The 25,895-nt window shown below is 35.6% G+C and overlaps 1 protein-coding gene across 1 annotated transcript in view; it reads left to right on the plus strand.

The window, feature by feature from the left end:
* ARHGAP20 (Rho GTPase activating protein 20) overlaps positions 1-25,895 on the plus strand; it is a 157,827-nt gene that overhangs the window by 92,407 nt on the left and 39,525 nt on the right. Inside the window, exons 5-8 of the mRNA XM_074304311.1 lie at positions 797-829; positions 1,829-1,922; positions 10,934-11,011; positions 20,694-20,760. Coding sequence (XP_074160412.1) covers positions 797-829; positions 1,829-1,922; positions 10,934-11,011; positions 20,694-20,760 — 272 coding nt within the window. The remainder of the gene's footprint in view (positions 1-796; positions 830-1,828; positions 1,923-10,933; positions 11,012-20,693; positions 20,761-25,895) is intronic.

Raw genomic sequence — 25,895 nt, forward strand, 5'->3', positions numbered from 1 at the left:
TTGATGTGGTTACTCTAGCAGTACAGATCATTACCCATTGTAAACATGAACAACTGATTGAAAGCACCAAATATTGGTATAACCATGAAATGCTGAACATTTTTCAGATTCTTTCATCTTCACATGCCCCCAGCATAAGAATGCCTAAAATAGAGATCATTAAGCAGGAATAATTTAGTTGCAGATGTGCACAATGAGAAGACTGTGAGAGTATATGGATTCAGAATTTTCTTATTCTGCAGGACTCTTGCCCATGAAAACTATAAGTCACTGAACATTTCTTGATTATCAGTCCAATACTCAGGCTGTCCATCTGTTAATTCTCACTCTTAACCACATGACTGACCCACCTCTTTTTCTAGTCATATTTTTCTTTTTTGATGACTAGTCGTATGTTGCAGCCTACTTTCCCCCACATATCTTTTCATTGACCTTTGGGATATCTGATTGGCTGATTTGGTGTTATAAGATTTTGCAATAGTATAACATCTCCAGAAGAACTTCATTAGTATCACAGATAAAATCATGGCTATTCAAATAATTGATCAGACTTATTGGGCTTAGTCTAGTTGATTTTTATAAGGTAATTTCACCCATTAAGAAGTCCCACAGTAAGTTTCTCTTTTGGACATTGGAATCAGTGGTATTCTAGCTTATTATATTTACTTGTATGTCAAAATTGACTGATTTGGTAGTGTTTTCCAGTAAATTGGGGGGGGGGGTTGGTGTATATAGATACATAAAAAGGAACATTTTGATTTCATTTGACTTTTGTTTCTATTTTCTTTGATCACAGTTCTTCAGAACAAAAGGACAAGTGGCTATCACTTTCTCCAGAGGTATTTTAACAGTATCTTCATTTTGATCTGAAACTCTTCATTTTCTTAACTGGTAATAATAGAATAAAAAAATTTTCCCCCAAAGATTGCCCTCAAACCAATATCTTTTTATTTTTTTTTTTTTTTTTTTTTGTGCAAAATGGTAGAATTGGATTACACCTATTTTGGTGGAAATATGAATCTATTACCTACATTATGTTCTAGGAAAAATGTTAATTTATGGTCTCATTTTATGTTTACACATATATACACACATAAGCTTTCTTGGGAGAATGTTGACTTTTTAGACAGAAATAGTTGATTAAGATCTCTTTCTTTTTGTTGATCACCAGTGAATTTAAATGTTAGCCCACATTCTCATTTATAAGAATCATTATTATATTGAAGTGAAATTTAATGATTTCCCATTTAAAAAAAGAAAAACTGATTCTCTACTTTGTTCCACTCCAAATCAAGTTTAAAATCATTCTTATTCTTCCTCTCAAAGAGCTTACAGTCTAAAAATTTACCCTCTGCTTACTTTAAAATATTTGTTGTCATAGATATGCCTATTATCTCCAAAAAGTGATGTCCAAGAATTGATCTGCTGGAGATTTATAGAACACAAAATGTAAATTATGACATTCCTTCTTACTTCCAATATTGTACTGGATCCAAGGGGGAATAGAGAATATTGCAGAAGTATAGGGTTATGGGGATTCAGAGACCATAAATCAGAACTGATTTCCCAAGATATATTTTTCAGGCTTCAGGACTAAAGGTCTCACTTGATCACAACCGTGTCTTCTCTTGACAAAGAATGCTCATTTGTTTCTTTTACCTAGGCCCATTTTTTATCTTCAGATTTCCTATGTGCTCTTTTGTCTTATGATTGATTTAGTTTCTTCGTAACTTTAGTGTTTCTACAAATGTTGAAAATTAGATAGTCTAATTAAAAATGTCATTAACCAAATCTATCTGATTCATCGGTGTATATATTTGTATTTTCATTTGATTAGATATATTGATGAAGAGAAGGAGAAGGACCATCCAAAGAGCATTCCTCTTAAAATCTTTGCAAAGGACATTGGGAATTGTGCTTATGTAAGTGTTTTTCTAAGTCAACAAATTTAATTCCACCTCGTGGGGTATGAAAGAACAGAAACACTGGGAGTTAGGAGAAGAAAGGGGAAGACATTCAGAAATTACTATGTGGGTAGAAACCTCTTTCTGTATGTAAAGCGCAAATTCTGGGGAGTACAGAGTAGTAATGTTAATTACAGTCCTTAGTGAGTATATTTCAGAATATCCAAGGAAATACTTGCCCTGTGTCTCTCTACTCCTCTCTTCCTCCCTCTGGCCTAAATGCTTCACTGGCCTTTCAGAAGCAGCTGCGGGGTCATGCTGCTGCCTTGACTAAAGAAAAATCATTTCCCCAAAGAGGTATTTCCTATTAATAATAAACAGTCTCCATTTTCTGAACTGTCATTTCTTAAAAAGGGGACACTTCAGTTTGAAAAAGATCAGCCTTCATTCTGTGGCAACCTCTCTCTCCCCCCAATTTCTCCCCCATCCCAAGCATAGGAGTGGGTTATACAAGGTCGATTTTTATAAGAGAATAGTATATTTCCATCCTCTTTTCTTGTCTTCCCCTGCAAAAGAATACTTTTGTCTTACATTGGCCAAATTAGGAAAGTTTTAAGTTTCCATTATTGTGTGTAACTCTGTGTCCTAGAATTGTGGTGCAGTAGCAAAGATGTTACTGGTAGTCTAAGATAAAAAAATCTTCATTTTCTGAATTTTTAAAAAAGATACTATGGTTTCTCATGTACTATAGCAGCCGTAGATCACTAGGAATTGCACTATTTTTATGTGAAAAAATGTGTAGTGCAAAATAGTTTTGTTCTAGCCAAAAGCAAAAGTTTCGCAAATGTTTTGACCTGTTCCTGAGTGCCAGATGTCACTGCTTGAAAGAAAAGCTTAATTTTTTTTTTAATAGTATGAGAAGTCAGTGATTTTCTATGATTTGTTCCTCTCGTTTTCCTTCTTTGCCTTAATTGCAGTGAAAACTGATAACTTTAAAGGTTTTTGTGGAAGATCACTGCACTGGGTTCTTTTTTTAAAAAAGTGTGTGTATGTGCACACACACACATCTTCAGCTTCTTACTGTGGGAAAGATTGGTGGCCAATAAAATCTTATGTTACACAAGAAAATAGAGAAGACAAGGAAAGTAAAAATGCAGGCTAGGCTTCCCTGAGGAAGCAAGAATGGCTTAGAGTTATCCAGTGCCAAGATAGTGGAGTGGCACAGGAACCCTCTGAAGCTCTCTCAAATTTCCCTCCAAACAACTAGAGAATTGATCTAGGATCAGCTTGCCAATATAGCAGGAAAGGTCAGTCTCATTGGGGTAAGAGGAGAATGAGCTCCAAGAGAAACAGTAGTAGTCAGCTTCACAGCATGGGGCCTGAAGCAAGATTCCAAGCTTGGGACCATCCAATGAAACCCTCTCCTACTACAAACCAGCAGCCCCATAGGCTAGTGAGCAGCCTGTGTGGCTCAGCAATTTTCCTACCCAAGTCACCAGCACAAGTCACCAGCTAGACCTTGATGTCATTGCTAAACAGTACTGAAGCCCCAAAGCCTGGCCAGTAGTGAGATCCCACCCCTGGGGCTTGCCAGCAGAGAGACCCCTTTTCCATAGCAACCCAGCAGCAGGGATGTACCCCTGAGGGCAGGCCAGCAGCTAAAACCATACCTATATTATTCTCATTCCCATTCTTCAGGGAAATTAAGCAATAAGATCCTAAGCCCTAGGACAAAAAGCTTGGAACAAGCCTATTTCTCACATCAAAACATCAAGTCACAAAAAGACAGAAAACAAATGAGCAAGGAACAAAAAAGAATTAACTGTATACTTAAGTTACTGTGGTGACAGAAATGATCAAGGCATAAACTTAGAAAACTATAGTGTCAAAATGGCTATATGTGAAGCTTTAAAAAAATTATAATTTGGTCTTGGGCTCAAAAAGAATTCCTGGAAGGTCTTAAAAAGGAATTTTAAAAGTGGAAGAATTGGTAGAGATGGGAATGAGAATAATGCAAAAGAATCATGAAAAAAATCAATAGCAGAGAAAATAGGTACGAAAATTTACCAAGGAAAATAACTCTTAATAGAAGAGTTGGCCATACCCAAAAGTATGCAAACTTTTTGACCATTATTAGGGCTATATTCCAAAAGACATAAAAAGCAGAAATGAAAAAAATCTATATGTATAAAAAATATTTATAGTCATTCTTTTCTGGGGGCAAAGAATGGAAATTAAGGGAATATCCATCAAGTGTGGAATGACTGAATAAAGTGCTATATGGGATTATAATGGAATACTATTGTGCTATAAGAAATAATGACCTCAAAACACCTGGTCTTTGATGCTGATGCAAAGTGAAATGTATTATGTACAACATAACAGCAATATTATAAGAGAATGAGCTATATATGACTTAACTCTTGTTAGCAATACAGTGGTACAAGACAACTGAAGAATTATGATAAAAAAATGTCATTCATACCCAGAGAAAGAACTGATGGTGTCAGAATGCATATTGAAGCATACTTTTTTTTTTACTTTATTTTTCTGAAGAGTTTTTTTTTAAACTTTTTGTCTATGTTTCTTTCACAACATGACCATTATAGAAATATTTTGCATGACTACACACATAAAACCTATATTGAATTGCTTGCAATGACAAAATATGGAAAGGGAGGAGGCAAGAGAATCTGGAACTCAAAGTTTAAAAAAATATATTAAAAATAGTTTTTGCATATAACTGGGGGGAAATAAAACACTAAATCAATGGGGAAAAATAGTTTAAATGTAAAAAAAAAAAAATTTCCCTGAAAATTTGAATTGAGCAAGTGAAAACTAATGACTCTATGAGACAACAGAATATGATAAAACAAAATCAAAACTTTTTTTAAAAAACAGAAGAAAATGTGAAATTTTTGGAAATGTTTGAAAAAACAACCAACATAGAAAATACATCCAGAAGAGATAATCTAAGAATTATTTGACTACCTGAAAGCCATGAGCAAAAAAAAAAAAAAAAAAAAAAAAAAAAAAAGCCTAGACAACATATTTCAATAAATTATCAAAGAAAACTGTTCTGATATATTAGAACCAGATATATCAGAACAGTTTTCTTTGATAATTTATAGAAATTGAAATAATCACTGCCTGAAAAAGATCCTAAAACAAAGACTCCTAGGAGCATCACAGACAAATTACAGAGCTCATAGACCAAGGAGAAAGCACTGCAAGCAACCAAAAAGAAAAATTCAAATGTTTTGGAGCTATAGTCAAGATTACACAGGATTTAGCAGCTTCCACAGTAAAGAACCAAAGGACTTGGAATATGATATGCTGGCAGGCAAAGAGCTAGGATTACATCCAAAAATCATCTACCCTGCAAAGCTGAATATAATCATTCAGGAGCAAGGAAGGAATGGGATATTTATTGAAACAGAGAACTTTAAAGCACTCCAAGTTAAAAGACCAGAATTAAATCTTGAAAATTAACTACTAATTATAAAAGTCAGGAAAAAATAAAAAAGGTTTAAAAAAAAAAAAACCAAGAAAGATTCAATAAGGTTAAACTTTTAATATTTATATAAATATATAATGTTTGTTACTCTTAAGAACTTTATTATGGAGTATATATAAACAGAAAGTGTAGATATAAGGTGACATAAAGGGGAATGATATCTCCCCCCTCCCCAGAAAAATAAAGAGGTGAAAAAGAAAATTGCCTGAAAGGAGAAAAGATATTGAGTGGGGTAAATTATCTCACATAAAAGCTATTATAATGGACAAGGAAGATGTAATATTCTCTCTAAAATGTCATGTTCTCTATTGAGGTTTTCTTGGGGTCTCTGGAGGCAGCCTTCGTTTCAGTTCAGTAATCACCACAAGTACAGCGAGGGATTAAAGTCCAAATCCTTTATTGTCTCCTTCAAAGTCTTGTCTCCTTCACTTGTGGCTCGGCTAGTTTTTGGAGGCTTATCTCTCTCCTTGGTTCCAAGAGCTTAAGCTCCCCCCTGCCTTCTCTGGCTTCTGAATCTCCAGGAATTCCAAGGGTTTATGCTTCAGCCTCCAGCCACAATGAAGGTGGATGATGGAATGAATCTGTCTCAGCCTCCCAGAGCTTCTAGTAAGCTTGTCTCTTCTGGCCCTGAGAGCTTTTAGCTTATATGCTCCACACTGATTATACACCAATCATTATATCACTAGGAAACCATTATTTGTGGTAGGATCAAATCAATGCTAAACTCGATTTAACCATTATCTCCTCAATTCCACTTAGTACCTTATTTCAAGTTCTGGCCCATAATTTCTCCTTGTAGGATTACATCCATCATAATGAACACCATGCTAAATTAGATAACTATTGTCTCTATCAATTCCACTGACTTAGTACCTTGTAAGAATGTTTGTTTCAAGTTCAGAGTTCTGACCCAGAACAGAAAGATTGTGGGGAGGGATGCCAGGCAAAAAACTTAAATCTTACTCTCATCAAAATTGACTCAAAGGGAATAAAATACATGCTCAGTTGGATACAGAAATCTATATTGTCCTATAAGGAAATAAAAAGGTATGAGGATTATAGAAGGGAGAGAGGATTGATTGGAGAAAGTAGTGATTAGAAGTAAAACACTTGTGAGGAGGGAAAGAGCTAGAAAGAGCTATTTGTAGAGCTAGAAAAATAAATTCATCTGAAAGAAAGTTCAAAGTTATCCAGAGAATCAATGAATAATGGGAAAGAAGGTGGTCTAGCTATATCCAATCTAAATTATTATGAAGCAAATAATTACCAAAATAATCTGGTACTGGTTAAGTAGTAGAGTGGTGAATCAGTGAATCACATGGATTAGGTACAGTTAAATTATAGTAAATGATCATAGTACTCTAGTATATGATAAACCCAAAGATTCAAGGTTTTGAAAAATTAATATTTGACAAAAACTACTGGGAAAACTGGAAAACAGTATGGCAGAAAATATGTACAGACCAACATTTCACACCATATACTAAGATCAGATCAAAATTTACATATAAAAGGTATTACCATGAACAAATTAAGAGGTCATGAAATAGTCTGTCAGATTTATGGATAAGAAAAGATTTTAGGACCAAAGAAGATATTTTCATTAAATAAAAATAAAGTCTTTGGAACTCAAAACTTTAAAGAAAAATAAAAATGATCTAAATGTCCCTCTCTTGCTGTTTCTGAGGCAGCTCTCATGAGCTTCTGAAAAGCATAAAATGGTGGCTCCCCAGAACAGAAATAAGAGTGAATATGAGAAACACGATTGGCACCAAGAGGAGTGCAGTGGTGAGACCTTTAGTTTTAATAGCCTTTACCATGGGTCCCCTGAATTATAATTATCTCAGTAAATTAGTTCAGTTGACGTTGTGATAAAACAGAAAACCACATCAACATTTTTTAAAAATGACAAGAAATAGCAAAGTCTTAAGTGACTTAGCCAGGGTTTCATAGCTAGTTTGTGTCTGAGGCCATGTTTGAATGCAGATCTTCCTTATTATAGTGTTAATGCTCTATCCACTGCACTACCTAGGTGCCTAATGTTTCCTTTTTCAAATTGGTCATTCTCGGGATGCTTAATTTGATCTTGGGAAAATCATTTTAATCTTTAGAATTTAGTATAATTGGTTTCTTTTCTAATCCCTATTATTTTATTTTAATCATTTAAAAAATATCATTCCGAAAAGTGAATGACTTTATTAGATTGCCAAAGGGGTCTATGACCCAGAAAAGGATAAGAAATTAAGGTCTTCACTACACACCTCTCAGATTGGCTAAGGTGACAGGAAAACACAATGACAAATGTTGGAGGGGATGTGGGGAAATTGGGACACTGATGCATTGTTGGTGGAGTTGTGAACAGATCCAGCCATTGTGGAGAGTAGTTTGGAACTATGCTCAAAAAGTTATCAAACTGTGCATCCCCTTTGACCCAGTAGTGTTTCTATAGTATTATATCCCAAAGAGATATTAAAGAAGGGAAAGGGACCCACATGTGCAGCAATGTTTGTGGCAGCCCTCTTTGTAGTGGCCAGAAACTGGAAATTGAATGGATGCCCATCAATTGGAGAATGGCTAAATAAGTTATGGTATGTGAATGTTATGGAATATTATTGTTAAATAATATAATATAAGAAATGATCAGCATGATTTCAGAGAGGCCTGGAATGACTTACATGAATTGATGCTGAGTGAGATGAGCAGAGCCAGGAGATCATTGTTCACAACAACAGCAAGATTATGTGACGATCGATTCTGATGGACATGGCTCTTCTCAATAATGAGACCATTCAGTCCTGTTCCAATGATCTTGTGATGATGGGCGCCATCTGCACCCAGAGAAAGGACTGTGGAAATTAAATGTGGATCATAACATAACATTCACTTTTTTTGTTGTTTGCTTGAATTTTTCTTTCTCATTTTTTTCCTTTTTGATCTGATTTTTCTTGTGTGGCAAGATAATTATATTAATATGTATGCCTATATTGGATTTATATATATATATATATATATATATATATTACCATGTTTGATATATATTGAATTGTTTGCCATATAGGGGAATGGTTTGGGGGGAAGGTGGGGAAACTGGAACACAAGGTTGTGCAAGAGTCAGTGGTGAAAAATTATCTTTGCATATGTTTTGAAAATTAAAAAGCTTCAATAAAAAATAAAAATAAAATGAAATAGTACACTTTCTACTAAAAAAAAAAGAAGTTAAGGTCTTGGTGATTTTTTTAATATTGATTCCTTATAGCTCTAAATCTTAGGATAGTTCTATGATTAAAGCATTCTTTATAATACTTTTATTCACAAAAACATTGCAACCATTTAGAATAAATAACACAACCCCCCCCCCCAGCAATCTTTAAAAAATCATAGACTATGAAAGGACTTTAAAGACCTGATATTTCATTATCACAGACCTAATAAGTATCTGAAGCAGTATTTGAATGCAGGTTTTTCCTACTCCACAATTAGCACCTTATGTAGTATATATCTGCCATTAATAAGAGACAGACTGCTAGAAACTGATTTGGTCAAGTAGTATATAAGAGACAGACTGCTAGAAACTGATTTGGTCAAGTAGTATATCATAGCAAATCCATATCATAATTACAACAATAATATTTGTATAACACTTCAAGGTTTACAAAACAAATATTATTTCATCCTTATAACAACTCTGGGAATTAAATGATCTCATTATCCCCATTTTCCAGATGAGGAAACTGAAGCTTCCATCTGTGTCTGAGTAACTGAGTCCAGATTTCAACTCAAATTTTCCTTACTTTTAGGATCAATGCTATTTCTTTCTTGGTACCAAGATCAGTTAAGTGGTACGTGGTTAAAATGCTGGACCTGGAGTCAGAGAGACTCATCTTCTTGAATTCAAATATGGCCTTAGATACTTAGTATATATCCCTGAGCAAGTCGCTTAACTCTTGTTTGCTTCAGTTTCTCATCTGTAAAATGAGCTGGAGGGGGAAATAGACCACTTCAGTATCTTTGTCAAAGAAACCCCAAATGGAGTCATACATGGCTGAAATGACACAACAGAAGTAGTACCATAATCTGGGATGGAAGGCTTTAGGCTTGTGATTTCATCAGTGTAGAGAATTCGGTAAGTTTCCTTCACTGGTACAGATTGATGACTGGCTTGGGGCACTCAGAAATTACTTACCTAGTGTCACACCTAACACCAGATGTTAAAAACACCACTTTCCTTGACTTGAAGAATGGCATTTCCATCCTGTCTCATGCCGCCTCTCACAATAAATACCATTCTCCTTTAACAATGCCTTCTGGAATCCAGAGAACTTTATCCATATGTTACGTCTTTTATAACCCTTTTTGTGTATAATTTTTTCCCATATTTTTTGGCAGTGTTATGCTGAACTGAAGTAAAGAAATAATTCCCTTTACTCAGGTCCTCCTAAGTCTGATGTGTCCTCTGCTTTCTAAACCAAGTCTGTTAGTATTGGGTTTTCTTTACTTCTTCTCCTCTCAGTTTGGGATGTGAACAAGCTGGGTATTACTCTGGAAACAAAACAAGTCTTTTATTGCCAATTCTCAAGTATACCTACCAGTGGATGATGTGATTATTTGGAAAGGGCAGAGCTATTGTTTTTTTGTTTTTGTTTGGTTGGTTGTTTGCTGAGGCTGTTGGGGTTAAGTGAACTAACCCAAGTTCTCACAGCTAGGAGTATTAAGTGTCTGAGGCTAAATTTGAACTCAGGTCTTCCTACCTTCAGAGCTGGTGCTCTATCCACTGTGCCACCTAGCTGACCCTGGGTTTTGTTTGTTTGTCTATTTTTTTTTTTTTTTTAAGGATTTTGTGCTGGGATTTGGAATGTGTGCATTCATACTTAAATTTGAATGTGGCGAGGCTCTTTCTGGAGATTCCTATTACCTGAAAGAAAGCAATATAGCTGTGCCATGAAAACACAGCTCACTCAGAAGGAAAAAGAAAAGAGATCTAACTTTTGCTCTCCTTCTCACAACCTTTGAGCTCTTCCTTGCTGCCTAAGTTTCTTCTTTATGTGACCATTTTAAGGAAGCAGCCACAATTTCTTTCTCAAACTACTGTTGATGATTCTCTGTTTTGAGGGAGATTTTCACCTCTGTGAGTACTGTCAAGCTCAAATAGAAATGGGGACCATTAAACCATATGTAAGCATCCTTGCTGGCTATATATTGACTTAGAAAAATATATATATTAATTTTGCCTGTGTTTTATTATAGTTTAAAAAAAATTTATTAAATATTTCCCAGTCACATTTTAATGTTGTTGGTTATTTGATGGTTTTTGACATTTATACCCTAGATGACCAAACTACTTATAGGCTGTCACATAAGGGAGTAATATATAATGATATAATGATGTCAGTGCCTTTGAATACAAGTTTTGCTCTTAAAAATGTGGGTGATCCAGTGTTGACTGTAATTGGTTGATCTTCTTTAAAATTCTTCATCCTCATGATCTTTTTTGTTATTTCTCTCTTTTCTGCAGTCCAAAACAATAACAATCACGAATTCCGATACAGTGAATAAAGTCATCATCATGGCCCTGCCAATGCTAGGGATAAATGTAAGTTACTTAAGCTTTCTTGTGCTTAAGTGTCATTTTGATGCCTGTCTCCATAGGATCTCTAAAAATTTAAGTCATTATCAAGCAGTTTATTACATGCTTTTAAACCAGAAAAGAGTAAAAATTAAAATATCATAATTGCTCTATAACTTGAATGTTGATTTAGTCACCAATATTAATTTTACCAAAAAAATCATAAATTTAAAATTATCAGAGATCAGATGTCATCTTACCCCACCAACCATCTTCAATTTAGAGATGAAGAAATTAAGCAGTTAATTAACTTGTCTAAAATCACATGAGGGGATTCTGATGAATACGTAAATATAAATTGTAGTCTAATGCAACTGAATTAAAATTAGAGCTTGCTAATAAAAATGCCTTCTTTCTTCTGTGTATTTCCAATTTTGTAATATAACATTGTCTAATTTGAGAGACTCAATGTTATTCTAGTATATTCTTAGGTCCCATGAATCTTGGATTTTATCCGTTTTCCAGATTGAGAAATTTAAATGAAATAGTAAATTAAGAGGTCAGTTTCAAATAGAATTCAGATTTCTACATCCTTTACTCTAGCCAATAAACATGTTATTGTCTACATGCTCATACCAGTAGAATTTATTTTTGCCTCATGTTGGAACAACCTATGTCTAATAAATTAATCTTTGCATCCTGACATTTTAAAGTATGTCTTGGGTTTGTTAGGTCAGGTGTTTTGTGATTTTATGTCCAGGGAAGTATGAAAAATGTACCATCTCAGGCACTGTGGGCAGGCTGCTCTTCCTCTTACAATGCACCCCACACATCTCCTTCTGGCCTACTGCCATCTGGTTCTTCAGTGGGAGCTCAATCAAGACAGCACTTCCCTCCAGATTTCTTTATTTCCTCCCAGAGACCTCTTCCTTAGTGGATTGTGCTTTTTCCAGTTCCATGAAAATGGGGAACTTTTTCCTGTCTTTCATAATTCCAGATGTTTTTCTGGAAAGCTCAGTCCTTCCCCAAGGCAGGCCATTACCCAGCTTTGTATCCAAAAAAAAAAAAAAATTATAGTTAGGAAATAGTGACCATTTGGAATTGAAGAAGGGGAATTGAATAAGCATTTATGTAGCATCTGAGATGTGTCAGGCACTGGGCTTTATAAATATTATCTCATTTGACCCTCACAACAACCATCCATAGAATTATATGTTTCACAATTAAGAAAAGCAAGGCAGATACAGGTTAAGTTACTTAGCCAGCGTTACACAGCTATTCAGATCTTTCTCAACCCCAACACTATCCACTATCCCATCCAGCTGCCTCTGTAGCATAAATTCATCCAGCAAAGGAAAAAAAAAAAGGGCATAAACAGAAAAAATGTAAGTTCTATAAAAGGAGTTTTAGAAAGCAGTCCGTGTATTTGACTGCTATGTCAGAAGCCAGTCTCTTCCAAAATTGATATTTGGACACACTGCTAAGCACAGCCAAACTTGTCAATGCTGTAGAGACAGCCCAGCCTTGCCATATTTACTTCTGCCTGAACTCTGAGAAATACTGTAAAACATTTGCTATTCCAATGGTTGATAGACTTAAGCCTTTCAAGGAGCCAGCCTTGTCCCAGTGCTCTGCCTCCTAAACCACCATCACTTAGTGGCTCTCTGATCACAAGAGTTGTTGTAAGCTCCGACTCTGACATTAAGTGGTCAGAGACTGCACTGGTTTTTAGTGATGGACACAGATCTTGAACCAAAGAAAAAAATAGAACGATCTCAGGAGCAGGAGCTCCTCCAGCGATGGTTATTTAGCCCAGCTATTCATAGGGTGACAACAGATAACTGTCGCTCTGATTACTACCACTTCAAGTTTAATGCTATGAAATATTTCTTCAAAATCTACAAGGAAAACAAGCTTCTTCCTTTCCCCTTAGGAATATCCATAAATTGATATTCTCTGTAACATCCCTTCTTAGATAGCTTGGACATCTTCTGGATTGTTTAAAGACATTCATAGCCATGACAGAGCATAATAAAAGACTGCTTCTTGTAGTGAGGCATTTAAATATAGAAATCCTTGATAGGGTATGGAGGAGGAGTTTGATCTGTATTCTATTAACCTGAGATCACTGAAATGTTAGAGGCTTGGGGAAATGGATTCTTTGTTGTATTTTAGGTCATATATTAGGTTCCCTTTTATTTTGCAGAGATATTGATCAACTTCAAATACTCTCTAGGAAAGCACTCAGCACTGATTAGCTATGAGACCCCAGACATGCTAATGCACACACAAAGTAAAAGTTCAGGTGGATTTGAGTTCTAGTATATAAAGGCCACCTTGATTTTATTTTTTCTAAACAAATATATAAAGAACAGTAGCCTTTGTGAGCCAGAAATCTTGGGTTCAGGTTTTACTTCTATCACTTACGAGCTGTGTGACTGTTAATGAGTAACATAACCTTTGGACCTCAATGTCCTTATTTGTAAAAATGAGGGGCAGCTAGATGGCACAGTGGATAGAGAGGCTTGGAACATGAAGACTCATCCTCCTTTGTTCAAACCTGGCCCCGGACACTTCCTGTGTGACCTTAAGCAAGTCATTCAACCCTGCTTGTCTCAAGTTTCCTCAGCTATAAAATGAACTTGAGAAAGAAATGGCAAATTATTTCAGTATCATTTCCAAGAAAGCTCCAAATGGGGTCACAAAAAGTCAAACATGACTGAAAAGGACTGAAGAACATCAAGCAGAGCCATGGAATAAATTGCCTATAAGGTCATATATATCTGTCTGTCTATATATGTTGATAATCTATCTATATAGCTAGAGGTAAATATACATATAGTTATACATATATAGATTACATATAGATATGCATATAGATAAATATAGACAAAGATAGAGATGAATATATAGGTATAGATATTGAGAGAGAAAGAAAGAGATCTTGAAAAGATGCCACAAAGATGGATAATGAACTGAACCCAGAACTGAAAGGTAGAAAAGATCATATCACATTAGAAAATTGAGCGGTATTTTCAGAGATCCTCCCTTTAATATAAAAGCCCCTATTTGACAGTTGTGGGGAAATGAGGCATTTGGGGTTAAATGACTTGCCCAAAGTCACACAGCTAGTAAGTATTAAATATCTGAGGGCATATTTGACGTCCTCTTAACTCTAGGGCTGGAGCTCTACTTACTCTAACATATAGCTGTCTCAAAAGGACCTGTTTTTAAATCTCTATTCTTTCAGTCTGGCTATAAATCATGGAGTGACTATGATTTCATTAGAATCACTATAGCATGTGAACAAAGTACATGAAAAGTGCATGTAAACTGTAGTTGATTGTTAATGATGGCTGACATGAAGGAAATGATATAAAAGGCACCATCAAATACATGAGGTAAACCAGTAAAGCAAGAATGAAGATAAATAGAAGAATAGTCTGAGTGTTCTACTCATCCATAACTTATTGGAAAAGAACCAGAGAAAAGCATTTTGGATAGATTCTTCATAAAGAATTTAAAAGGAGATACAGAAAAGGATCTTACAAGATAAAAAAAAGCACTGATGGGTCTTGAGCTGCACAAGGAAGGGTCATACCTATTTTAATAAGGTCACAGATTTCATTGAAGTGTGTGTATGTGTATATGCATGTGCATGCACGTGCATGTGTGTATGTTGTTCATGATTTATTTTTCATGTCCAGGATGGTGACCTCTTGGCTCAATCTTTTCTCTTGAGCTCTCTGCTAAATGAGCCATAATCATTCCTCCTTGAATTTTTGTTCTTCGTTTCAGCAACACTGTGTTCAGGTCTTATCTATCTGGCTGTTGTTTGTCTTTCTATGTTGCTGATTCTTCATTCCTCTCACTCAGACATTGGAAGCATCCCTGAGTGCTCCATTTTAAACCTTTTGTGTCCTCCTCCTTCTATATAGATTCCCTTGGGAATCTCACAAGCACATTTCACTTCAATTATAGGTAAAATGCAAATGATTCAATTTAAGCAGGTGTTTACTCTGCACTTGCTATGTATTAGGCTCTATGGATAGAAGGAAAAAAATTCCTTGCCTTCATGGAGCTTGCATTCTACTAGGATGAAGTAACTTGTACATGAGGAAGTAAACACAAAGTAATTTCAAAGAGGAAATATTAATGACTAAGAATATTAGGAAAATCCTTGTGAAAGGAAGTCATCCCTGAGTCTATGCTTTAAGGGAAGCTCAGGAGATGGTGATGGAATTGTCATTTGTGGTAAATAGCCAGCAGATCAGTTACCTGGATTAGAGAATACATGAAGATAAATAATAAGAAATGTAACTGGAAAGGTTAGTAGGAGCCTGGGACAGTAAGGTGGCATAGGGGATGATAGAGTGTCCAGTCTGAAGTTAAGAAGACTCATCTTCCTGGGTACAAATCTAGCCTCACACATTTACTAGCAGTATGGTCCTAAACAATTTACTTAATCCTGTGTGCCTCAGTTTCCTTATCTGTAAAATGAGTTGGAGAAGGAAATAGCAAGCCATTCTCATATCTTTGCCAAGAAAATTCCCAAAGTAGCACATAATTGATAGTTTTGAAAGTTGTTGTAGAGGGAGAATCAATAACATATGGCAAATGACTGCCAAATAAAGGGAAAGGGAAAGGGAAATGGAAAGGGAAAGGGAAAGGGACTCCAAAGTTGATAAAAGAAAGAAACATTTGTAGGAAGAATTTTGAAAACCTCCAAATGTTTTGATTATTGTGACATTTTCCTAGAAAACACATGTGGTGCCTAGCTCCTAAATATGACATGAGTTCTTTTAAATTCAACACACTTATTAAGCACCTAGTATATTCAAGAAAGCTTTTTAAGCACCTAATACATATAAGGGAATTTATTAAACATCTAGTATATACAAGACAATTTATTAAGTACAAAACACTGCTAAGCTTTGATTTGAATAGAAGACGTCATCTGTGTCACAACCATACCACCCTATATCCTTTCCTATTTCTAGCTCCTCAACAATTTTTGTTTTGGAAAGAAACATTTTAGATATATTTCTGGTGGAGATGGCAAGATATTAAGTGCTAAAGAAAGGGGGAATTAGTCACAAAAAACTTTGTTAGAGCAGATTCTAACCCTCCTTTCTTCTTCTTGTCTCTTTAATATATTAACAGTATAAAAGTAGGTCTTTTGTTTTATAGAACATAATGCAGTGGAATTTGGAGTCACTGGTGTAGGGTTCAGATCCCACACTGCCACATATTAGATTAGGCAAAGCACTTTGGCTCTCGGGGCCTATTTCCTGATCTAGAAAATGGGGTTTGACAAGATGACCTCTGGGTCCTTTCCAGATATAAATGTAAGATCCTATGACTACTGCATTGAGACTTAAAGAAATACTTCAGTGGGATGTTTATCATCACAACCATATGAACAAAATATTGCCATTATGAGCTATTTGCTGAGACAATGAAGTGACTAATAATAACTAACATTTCTGAAATGCTTTACTCTCAGAAAGTGTTTTCCATATGTTACCCTGTGAGATAGGTGGTACAAATATTTTAACCTCATTTTATTATATGAGAATTACTATATGAGAAGCTTAGAAAGGCTAAATAATGCACTCATGATTCTTGGCTAATAGGTGGTACAGCCAAAATTTGAATCCTAATCTTCTGGCTCGTAATTCAAGTGTTCATTCCTTTATATTATATTGCTTTTTTATACAAGCTACACTTTTGTAACCATCCTCATTTTTTCTGAGAGTTTAGTTATAACTAATAGTTTAAGGTCCAGATTGATAGCAGTTTGCTTGGTAAGTGAGGGGAGGAATTGAGACTCACTCACCAAAGTTGGAGTAGATTTAGAAAATCATTGACTGAAAAGATCACATTGTAAGAAAATGAACACAGAACCATGCATTAGGAGGTTCTAGGTTATTCTCTGAAATGCTACAAATTGGATGACATAGGGTAAGTTAGTCCATGCATTTTCCTCATCTGTAATATAAGAGGGGCAGAAGGGGAGACTATTCTGGGGTCCCTTCTGGCACTTGCTTTCAGTGATTGATTCATCATAGATTGCTTGAAGGAATGAGCTGTCCTAATGCATTTAATGTATAATTGACTGGACAGAAATTTTACTCAAAATTTCTATATAACACACTTATTGGATGAAACAAGTCTCTCCTAATCTTGTTTCATATATCTTTTCTTATTCATTTATTTGTATAAGCAAAGATCTCTAATTGTTATGTGATAAAGAATAAGGTTTTAAATCTTGGAAGAGGCTGGTTGTAAAAACCATTGCAATTGGTTTGTAGGGAAAAAATCGATTTATTATGATAACTTTCTGATGAGTTTTCTTGCTTGTTCTTTTTCTTTGGCTAAAGTGATCAATTTCTTCATATGAAAAGAATCTCAAAATATTTAATTTAATTAAGAATGGGGGCTGTTTGCTCACATACAGTTTCCAAGAATTATAATTCTGCTTTTTTCCGACACTAAATAAAATGACAGGACTTTATTAGGGACTTATCTTTCTATATGACATAAATTAAGACTCAAATTTTACTACTGGAATGCATGAAGCATATTTTTGAAATGTTGAAAAGAAAGCAGATGTTATTCCTTTATGTAAATCAAATTAACATTCTGAAAGATGCCTAGGGAATAGAATTCTGCACTTGGATTCAAGATATCCTGAGTTCAAATCCTACGTTAGACACCTAAAAGGCTATATGGCCCTAGACAAGTTACTTCTAAGCTTTAGGTTTCTCATCTATAAAATGGACATGATAATAATACCTACTTCACTGGATCATTGTGAGAGTCAGAATATTACATGTAAGGTACTTTGCCAACCTTAAAGTTCTATGTGAATTATGATGATGAAATGTATAAGAACAAGACTATGATTTTCCATGAGAAGTACAAAAAATATATATAAATCACTTTGCCAAAGACTGATCTGTTTCTAACAGTTCCATCTGAAAGAATATTCTGTGATAGAATATTTTAAGATGATCCTGCAAAAGATAGACCAGAGAAGGTGATCTCTCCCCAAAATGGAATTTTCAGCACCTATTATTTTCTATTAACAAAAATGGCTGTGTTAGCAGATGACTTTGTTTTCCTTGTTTGGAATTGCTATCTTCTAGATTCAAGGTGTTTTTTTCTTCTCTCCTCAGGACATCGCTTAGCTGAAACCCTAAACAAATCCTTTCTATACTATCATCTCAAAGCAAGTTGCCCAGCTGCCAAAAGCAGCAGGGTTAGTGCACTTTATAAAGCTGTCACCTTGTCCATCATGATGCTAAATGAATGGTGCTTGTGGTTTTCCCACTTGTATGATATGTTTTTATTGCAAGGTCATACAAAGCCCTCATCAAAGATTTTCTGAGAACATTAAGCACCCAACAAAGGCCAAGAGATCATTCTCTTGGAAATGAGGCAGAATGTGGAAAAGTCTTCCAATTTAAGAGATACAAATAAAATAGCACTGTGAGATTTTTACCTCACACCAACAAACTGAAAAACATAATAAAAATTGGAAGCTGTACACGTTGGAAGGGAAGATAGGAACATGAATATACTGTTGATAGTAGTATAAATTGTTCCATGTGTTCTAGAGAACAATTTGGAATTATACAGGAAAGATCATTAAGTTAGACCTTTTGTCTAGCAGTGCTATTAATGAGCATTCAATCTAACAGAATAATGACAGAAAGAAAAGTCATCATATATTAAATATCCCAAAGATCTAAGCAGCTTAAAATTATACTGAGACTTTAGGGACAGATGAACCTCCCCCCACACCCACACCCCTAAAACAAAATTCATACAGCAGCATTTCGTGTACTGGCAAAAAAAAAAATAAATAAAATAAAATAAAATGGATATATATCAGTTGGGGAATAGTTGAACAAATTGTAATGTAGAAATATAGCAAAAACATCTTAGGTTAAGGAATAACAGATATAAGAAATTCACCAAAACACAGTAAGAGAAATATCTGTGTTAATCAAGAAAAGCTTGATATCACTCATGTAGGAGGTGGAATTGAATGAACTTTGAAGGATACTAGAGATTCTGAGGTGAGAAGAACTTTAGAGTGGCTCTAAAGTGAGAGGACCCAAGTTCAAATCTTGCTCTAGTGTTTAGTGTCTTTGTAACCCTGGACAAGCCATTTAAGCTTCCTAAAACTCAGTCCCCTTATCTGCAAAGTGAGGGAGTTGCTCTAGATGGTCTCCAAGGTCTCTCCAAGCCAAAGTCTATGTTTTGTGATATACACAATGTTATAAGAATATTTAAAAAGAGGGGAATTTTAATGAACTACACTGAGCAGTGTTTGAAAGCAAACAGTGAACCACAGCTGCAGGGGTGGGAGATTATGGATGTAGAATGTGGTACATCCTGAGGCAAGGACCAGCATCCATTGCCAGATCCAGGTAATGAGAACCTGCACTAGGGTCAGGGCAGGATCAGAGAAAACAAGGGGGCTTTGGAGAGATGTTATAAAGGTGGAAAGAATAAAACTTGACAACTAGTGAAGAGCGTATGAGTTTGGGGCAACGAAACTTAAAATCCTCCCCTTATACCTACTTCAAAGCTCTGTTGTGAGGAAAGCATTTTGTTGAAAACTTGTGATATGGGATCTGTTTTCCAATTCAATAAAGATGTATTGTGCCAAATTCTGTACCAGGCTAAATGCTAGAGAAAGTCAAGGTCAGTTTGCCCTCAGGAAGTCTATATTCTACGGGGAGAAAACAACAAGCACACACACACGTATATACCCAATATATAAATAAAATAATTTGGGGGAGAAGACTAATATTTGGGGTGACTAGGAATAGCCTAATACAGGAAGTAGTACCTGCATACCTAAGAGGCTGGTGGTACCCTACTTTATAATCAGAAAGTTAGGAAGAGGGAAAGTAAGTAAACAAATAACAAAAAGAAAACAAACAACAACAAAAAAAGAATGTGGTACATGCTAGCAAATGCAGTCATTAGCTTCATTGGCTTTGCTTAAATGTGTTTTTTGTTGCTTTATTGCCAGGAATAGTTCAATGGGGGCAGAGTAGGGTAAAGGGAAGTAAATGTTATATAAAAGAAAAAGGCAATAAAAAAAAAGTTTAAGGGGAAAAAAATAGAACTGAAAGAGAGTTCCCTAAACTCTTAAGAAATAGTGAGGGGGTTGTCACAGTCTGTGGAATGTATCACAAGTATGAGATTGATTCTCTTAGGATATGTGATGCCATTTGTTGTTTGCTATTTCTCCAGACTTTTAAAGAGTTTTGATCTGATTTTTCTAACACAGCATGCTAAATATAGAAATAAATATGGAAAGAATTGTACATGTTTAACCTATATAAGATTGCTTGCTGTCTTGAGAAGGTGGGAGAAAGGGGAGAAACATTTGGAACATAAAGTTTTACAAAGGTGAATGTTGAAAACAACCTTTGCATGTATTTGGAAAAAATAAAATACTATTAATAAAAAGAAAGAAAAGGGAGAAGACCTCTGAATACTTTGGACCATCTCTGAAAGCTCCAGGGTGAGTCAGTCCTATCTCAGACTACTACCAGTTATAGCATGCCATACCCCAAAACAGGTAGTAAAAGATCCTATCTGGCAATCATAAAATTGAAAATCTCTAAACCCAAAAAGAAAACTGTTTTTAACATTTGAGAGGTGTCTCTGTTTCATTTCATAGGGTTTTGCAAAAGACTACCAACTGTGGGTAAATTCTGGGAGAGAAGAAGCTCCATATCCACTCATTGGTAAGTTTCTGGGAAGATATAAGCAGGGAGGAGGGTTTTGTTTTTTTTTTAAGTTATTTTAAATATAGGTACACAGTGCTATTGATCTCGTTACCTTTGGTCCTTCTCTCCTTTGTTTTATGCTTCTTAAACTAAATTAAATATTTACTTTTCAGAAAGATTTTTATAGTATCAAGAGACAATGTAAATAATAACAACAAAAAGGCTGAGGGGAAACCAAAAGCCACATCTTTATTTACCTACTAGTTTTCTTGTTTCTTGGATGTTTAGATTTCCATTGTATTTGGCACTTGTCAGACCATGTCTAGAACACAATTTCTTGACAATATGCAATGGGCCCAGAGAAAATCAACCAAGGATGGTAAGGGAGTAGTGAATAGGGACTGGAGAATACACCATATGTGGCAGATGAGGAAGAACTAGAAATACTTCTAGAAGGTGGAGGGATGGGGATGGCACAGGTTATGAATGCTGTCTTGATGTATATGAAGTCCACCATGTGGAAGTCATGTTAAATTTGGTTTTCCTTGGAATCACATGGGAGAAAGCAGAAGCACTGAAAGTCAGAAAGAAGTTTCTGAGAAGTATGTTTTATTTCAATATAAGGAAAAACATTTTAGTAATTAGAGGTGTCCAAACATGTAATGGGATATTTTTAGAAGTGAGGCTTCTCTGTCATTGACTGTTCTCAGATAAGAGATTAAATAACTACTAAAATTTAGATGAAATGTCTTCAGAGATCTATGATTTTCTCAGAACAACTCATCATCTCAGATTATCTCACCATCTAAAAATTGCTTATTATTTTAAGCATAATTCTTGAATTTTTGCCTCTATCTCCAGACTGACTCTGCTTTGAGAGAATAACTCATTATCTAGACTTAGCAAACAGTCCATCTACAAATAATTAATAAACATCTTACCTTTGGACTCTTCACAATATTCTTCTGCTCTCCAAAGCACAGTGTTAAATCATCTCTTTGCCTGCATTTCTTAGAGAGGTGGTCATAACTAAAATCATTAGATTGTGGGGTCTGTTATTCCCAGGAGGCTTGGACCAGGAAATCAAAATCTCTTAGATAAATCTCCAAGGCGGTGATTGCCACCGGGCTATTCACTTTAAAGTTGACTGAAATTCAAAAGGGCTTCAGAGCCAGACATATTTTCCTGTGTCCAATTTAGGGACTTCTTTCAGAAATTCTCTCATCAGTGATCTCAAAACATGTTATTTCCAGGCATCCCAATCCCTGGAGCATTTGCAATTGGCAGGAGATCCTCTCTCTGTAGGACAGACATATGTACACACAATCACATTGACTTAGAAAGTCTTACAAATTTCTGTGTCATGTGAGAAAGAATAAATGTCTGTCTCACTTGACAAATATTTCTTGAAAAGCTACATTAAAGAATCATCAATGTTTAAAGATCTTTAGGATTGGGGAATTAGAAGAGAAGTACATTTAAATAGTACAATTTTCACAATAATTTCTTGAGAGATGCATTGTTCCATTCAGAATGATTTTTAGCTTCCTTTAACTAGGCAACTATGGAATGCTATTATGTATACTGTCTTATGTCATTAGCAACTTTTAGATGCAAAATGGGTCTATCTTGTTCTGCTTGCCCAAATTTTACCCTTTATTTACCCTTTAAGTTTCAATGTTCCTGCTCTTTACCTAAAGTAAAGTATTTCTTGGATTCTTCCTTCAAAGAGGCATCTGTGGTCTTCTGGAAAGAAAGAACATTGACTTTTGATTCAGACAAGCTATATAATCAAGGCCCGAATCTCCATAAAAATGTCAATTAAGAACACTTTAATTCTACTTCTTTCATTGATTTTTGTGAGAATAAGATGGGATCATACATTCACATTTGTATGTTGTGGTGGTGGTAGCTGCATTGTTCAGTTGTATCAGTCATATCCAACACCTTGTAACTCCATTTAGGATTGTCTTGGAAAAGATACTGAAATAGATTGCCTTTTCCTTGTTCAGCTTCTTTTCCAAATAAGGAAACTGAGGCAAACAGGGTTAAATGACTTGCCAGGGTTACACAGCTAGGAAATGTCTAAGACCAGATTTGAACTCAGGAAGATGAGTTTTCCTGTCTTCAGGTCTGGCAATCTATCTAATGCATCTAGCTGTATATCTGTCTATACACACATATATACATATATGTCTGTGTGTGTGGAGAGAGAAAGAGAGATACAGAGAGAGGGAAGGAGAGAAGGAAGGAGGGAGGGAGGGAGAGATGGAAAGATTTATGCACACAAAATCTTTGTAAACTGTATAAGTATCAGCAACTGTCATACCACCTCTGAATTACAATTTCATAGCCCCATATTGTCAGTCTCAATGCCGTGGTTAGTTCTGCTGAACTGTTTCTTCTACCTCTTTATTTTTGGTAATAGGTACTGACTTACTGTGTGGGATATCAGAAAGAGAGAAAGATGATATAAACTAGTAGATATAAAAAATTTAAAATATTGGGTTAAAAGAATACATCCAGTACTCAGAATACTTTCCTTGAGTCCTTTCATTTTTTTGATGGGTCACTTCAGCATTCAGGTGATCTGTCTCTTACTTCCCACTCTTGTTCCATGCTTGGCTCTCCTAAAATGTTTGCTTTAATAAAGAAAAGAAGCCAAATGTCAACAAAGGAGAAAATATGGCGACCTATTCAGCTCCTTCCTTTGCTACTTACAATACAAATTGTACTCAAGTTTCTGATCATGTTCTTAGATCATTTTAGTTGGGAGTCAGACATCCTATAGACTTATGACAACAGTCCACATTTATTAACTGCAAATGGCAGGAGAAAGCATTGTACTAGAAAAGATGCACAGTTTAGATAACATGCACTTCTTTCTTCATGCAGTTTACAATTAATTCAGTGGAATGGGCTGCCTCTAGAGATAACAGGGTTTCCCACCCCCAACCTTGAAGATTTTTTAGCAGCAGCCAGATAATCACTTGTTCTTTTATGTTACATTTGGGGGTTCTTTTGTGCATGTTTGGATTAGGTGACTGCTGAAGTCCTTTCCAACTCTCAAATTCAGTGACAATATTCAGTAAGCAATAAAATGTATAAGAACACAAAGTGGTAAAAAGGGAGTTCAAAAGAAGTGCATTCAAATCTAGCCTCTGAAATATAGCAGTTCTGGTGATCATGGGCAAATCTTAACATCTTCTTTCCCTTAGGCAGCTTCCTAAGTCTAGGATTATTGGTTGCCCATCTTCATTAGCATAGGTAGTTTACATATTAGGAGTTGCCTATAATGATGAAGTCATGATTATGCACAGATTTCCATAGTATGCGCAGCATTTGATGTTAACTATATTAGAGCAAAATAAACAAAGTATTATAAGAGATCCTTGGGTCATAACAAATTCTTAACTTTATTACATTTAATTTAGTCCCTGTGCAGCTATTGATATTTCCAGAGACTAACTGAAGATGCCCATCTTCAGAGGAGCTGTGGGCCCTAGCTCATTTGTCCTCAGTTCTTCAAGTTGGTTCCTCTGACATCTCTGTGGGAAATTTTTGTAGGTAGCAGCCTTTAGGCTTTTAACAGCATCAGTGACATTATGGGTGCTTAAAGGATAACGTGCAGACCATGATTGTCACTACACATCAATACCACCTTTTCTGTGTCCTGAGGGTTTTCAACCCTGAACTCTTGATTAGCCATATGTCCTTCACACACATTTCTTTCATTTGGTGTCTCTCCCCCACTTCTCCCTTTTGGCTGAAAACTTTGAAGTTGCTGGAATAATTTATTATGGGCTAGAGCTTCAGCAGTGTGTTGGGATCTCTGCCAGAGGAACATGGAACGCACAGCACGGGTTGCTGACATTAAGTGAGACAAAATAGGAGGTGATTGAAGGGCACCTTTGCTATTCCCTTAAAATATGTGCGTAACAGCACAATTTGGAACACAAAGGTCTTTGAAGATAGATGGAATGAAAACTATTGCTCTCAGCCCATGAGGAACTGACCCACCAACATAGACTCAATTCTTATACCCCAGGAGTTGGGTTGTCCAGTCTGTGAATGGTCTATGCTGCTCACTGATTCATACAGTTGCTGCCATCCCCTCTTGGTGACATCATTGTCATTGCAACTCCTAACAGAGGACAATGGCAGAAGAGAAGACTGAGAGTGGACAGAGCTGTTCCCAACAAATGCTGTTGATTAACTGTCCAGTATCCCATCCAATATGTGAATGTCCACCTCAATCCCCTGTTGTCTCCATTCTCTGGGCCCAATGGATTACTCCATTTTCCCAATATTCCTTGTGCTTTTCTACTTCTGCCTAAAATAGTTTTCTTCCTCCTCTTCACCTGCTAACCGTCCTTTATTTTTTCTGATTTGTTTTGATGCCCTTTGTTTTTAAATCAACTACTTTGCAAAAGAATAGAAAGTGGTAAATTAAAATAACCTACCCATTAAAAAAAATTCTGCCATAATATTCACTGTTCCATATCTATACTCCCCCCACTCACAATTCTACGAAGTAGTCAAAGAAGGATATTTTTGGGGAGTTAAGCTTAGATATTATAAATTCATAGCATTCAGTTTTGATTGATGTATTGCTGTTTTCTTCATTGCTTTTTTCCTTATATATGTTGATTTGCTAGTTGTGTTTATTTCACTTTGAATCAGTTCAAATAAGTCATTCCACGTATCACTGAATAAATAATTCTTTTTTTTTTCTTTTTTTTTACAGCTCAATAATATCCCATTACGTTCAAAAGTCACAACATGTTTAACCATTTCCCAATTGATGACTATATATTGTGTTTGCTTGTTGTTTGGTGTTGTTCAATCACATCTGACTTTTTGTGATCCCAATTAGGTTTTCTTGGTCAGGATACTGAAATGATTGCCATTATCTGCAGCTTCTTTTTACAGATGAAAAAACTATGGCAAACAGGATTAAGTGACTTGTCAGGATCGCACGATTAATAAATGCTAAGGCCCGATTTGAACTCAGGATAATGAGTTTTCTTGCCTCGTGGTCAGTTCTCTATCTACTGTGCCAGCTAGATACCCATCCTTTGAAAAAGAAGTTACATGAAATCTTGTCATTTCTCTTTGTTGGTAACAATCTTCCCTCTCAGTACCTTGTGGAG

Source organism: Sminthopsis crassicaudata, chromosome 3, assembly GCF_048593235.1.
Source record: "Sminthopsis crassicaudata isolate SCR6 chromosome 3, ASM4859323v1, whole genome shotgun sequence".
Lineage (NCBI taxonomy): Eukaryota > Metazoa > Chordata > Mammalia > Dasyuromorphia > Dasyuridae > Sminthopsis > Sminthopsis crassicaudata.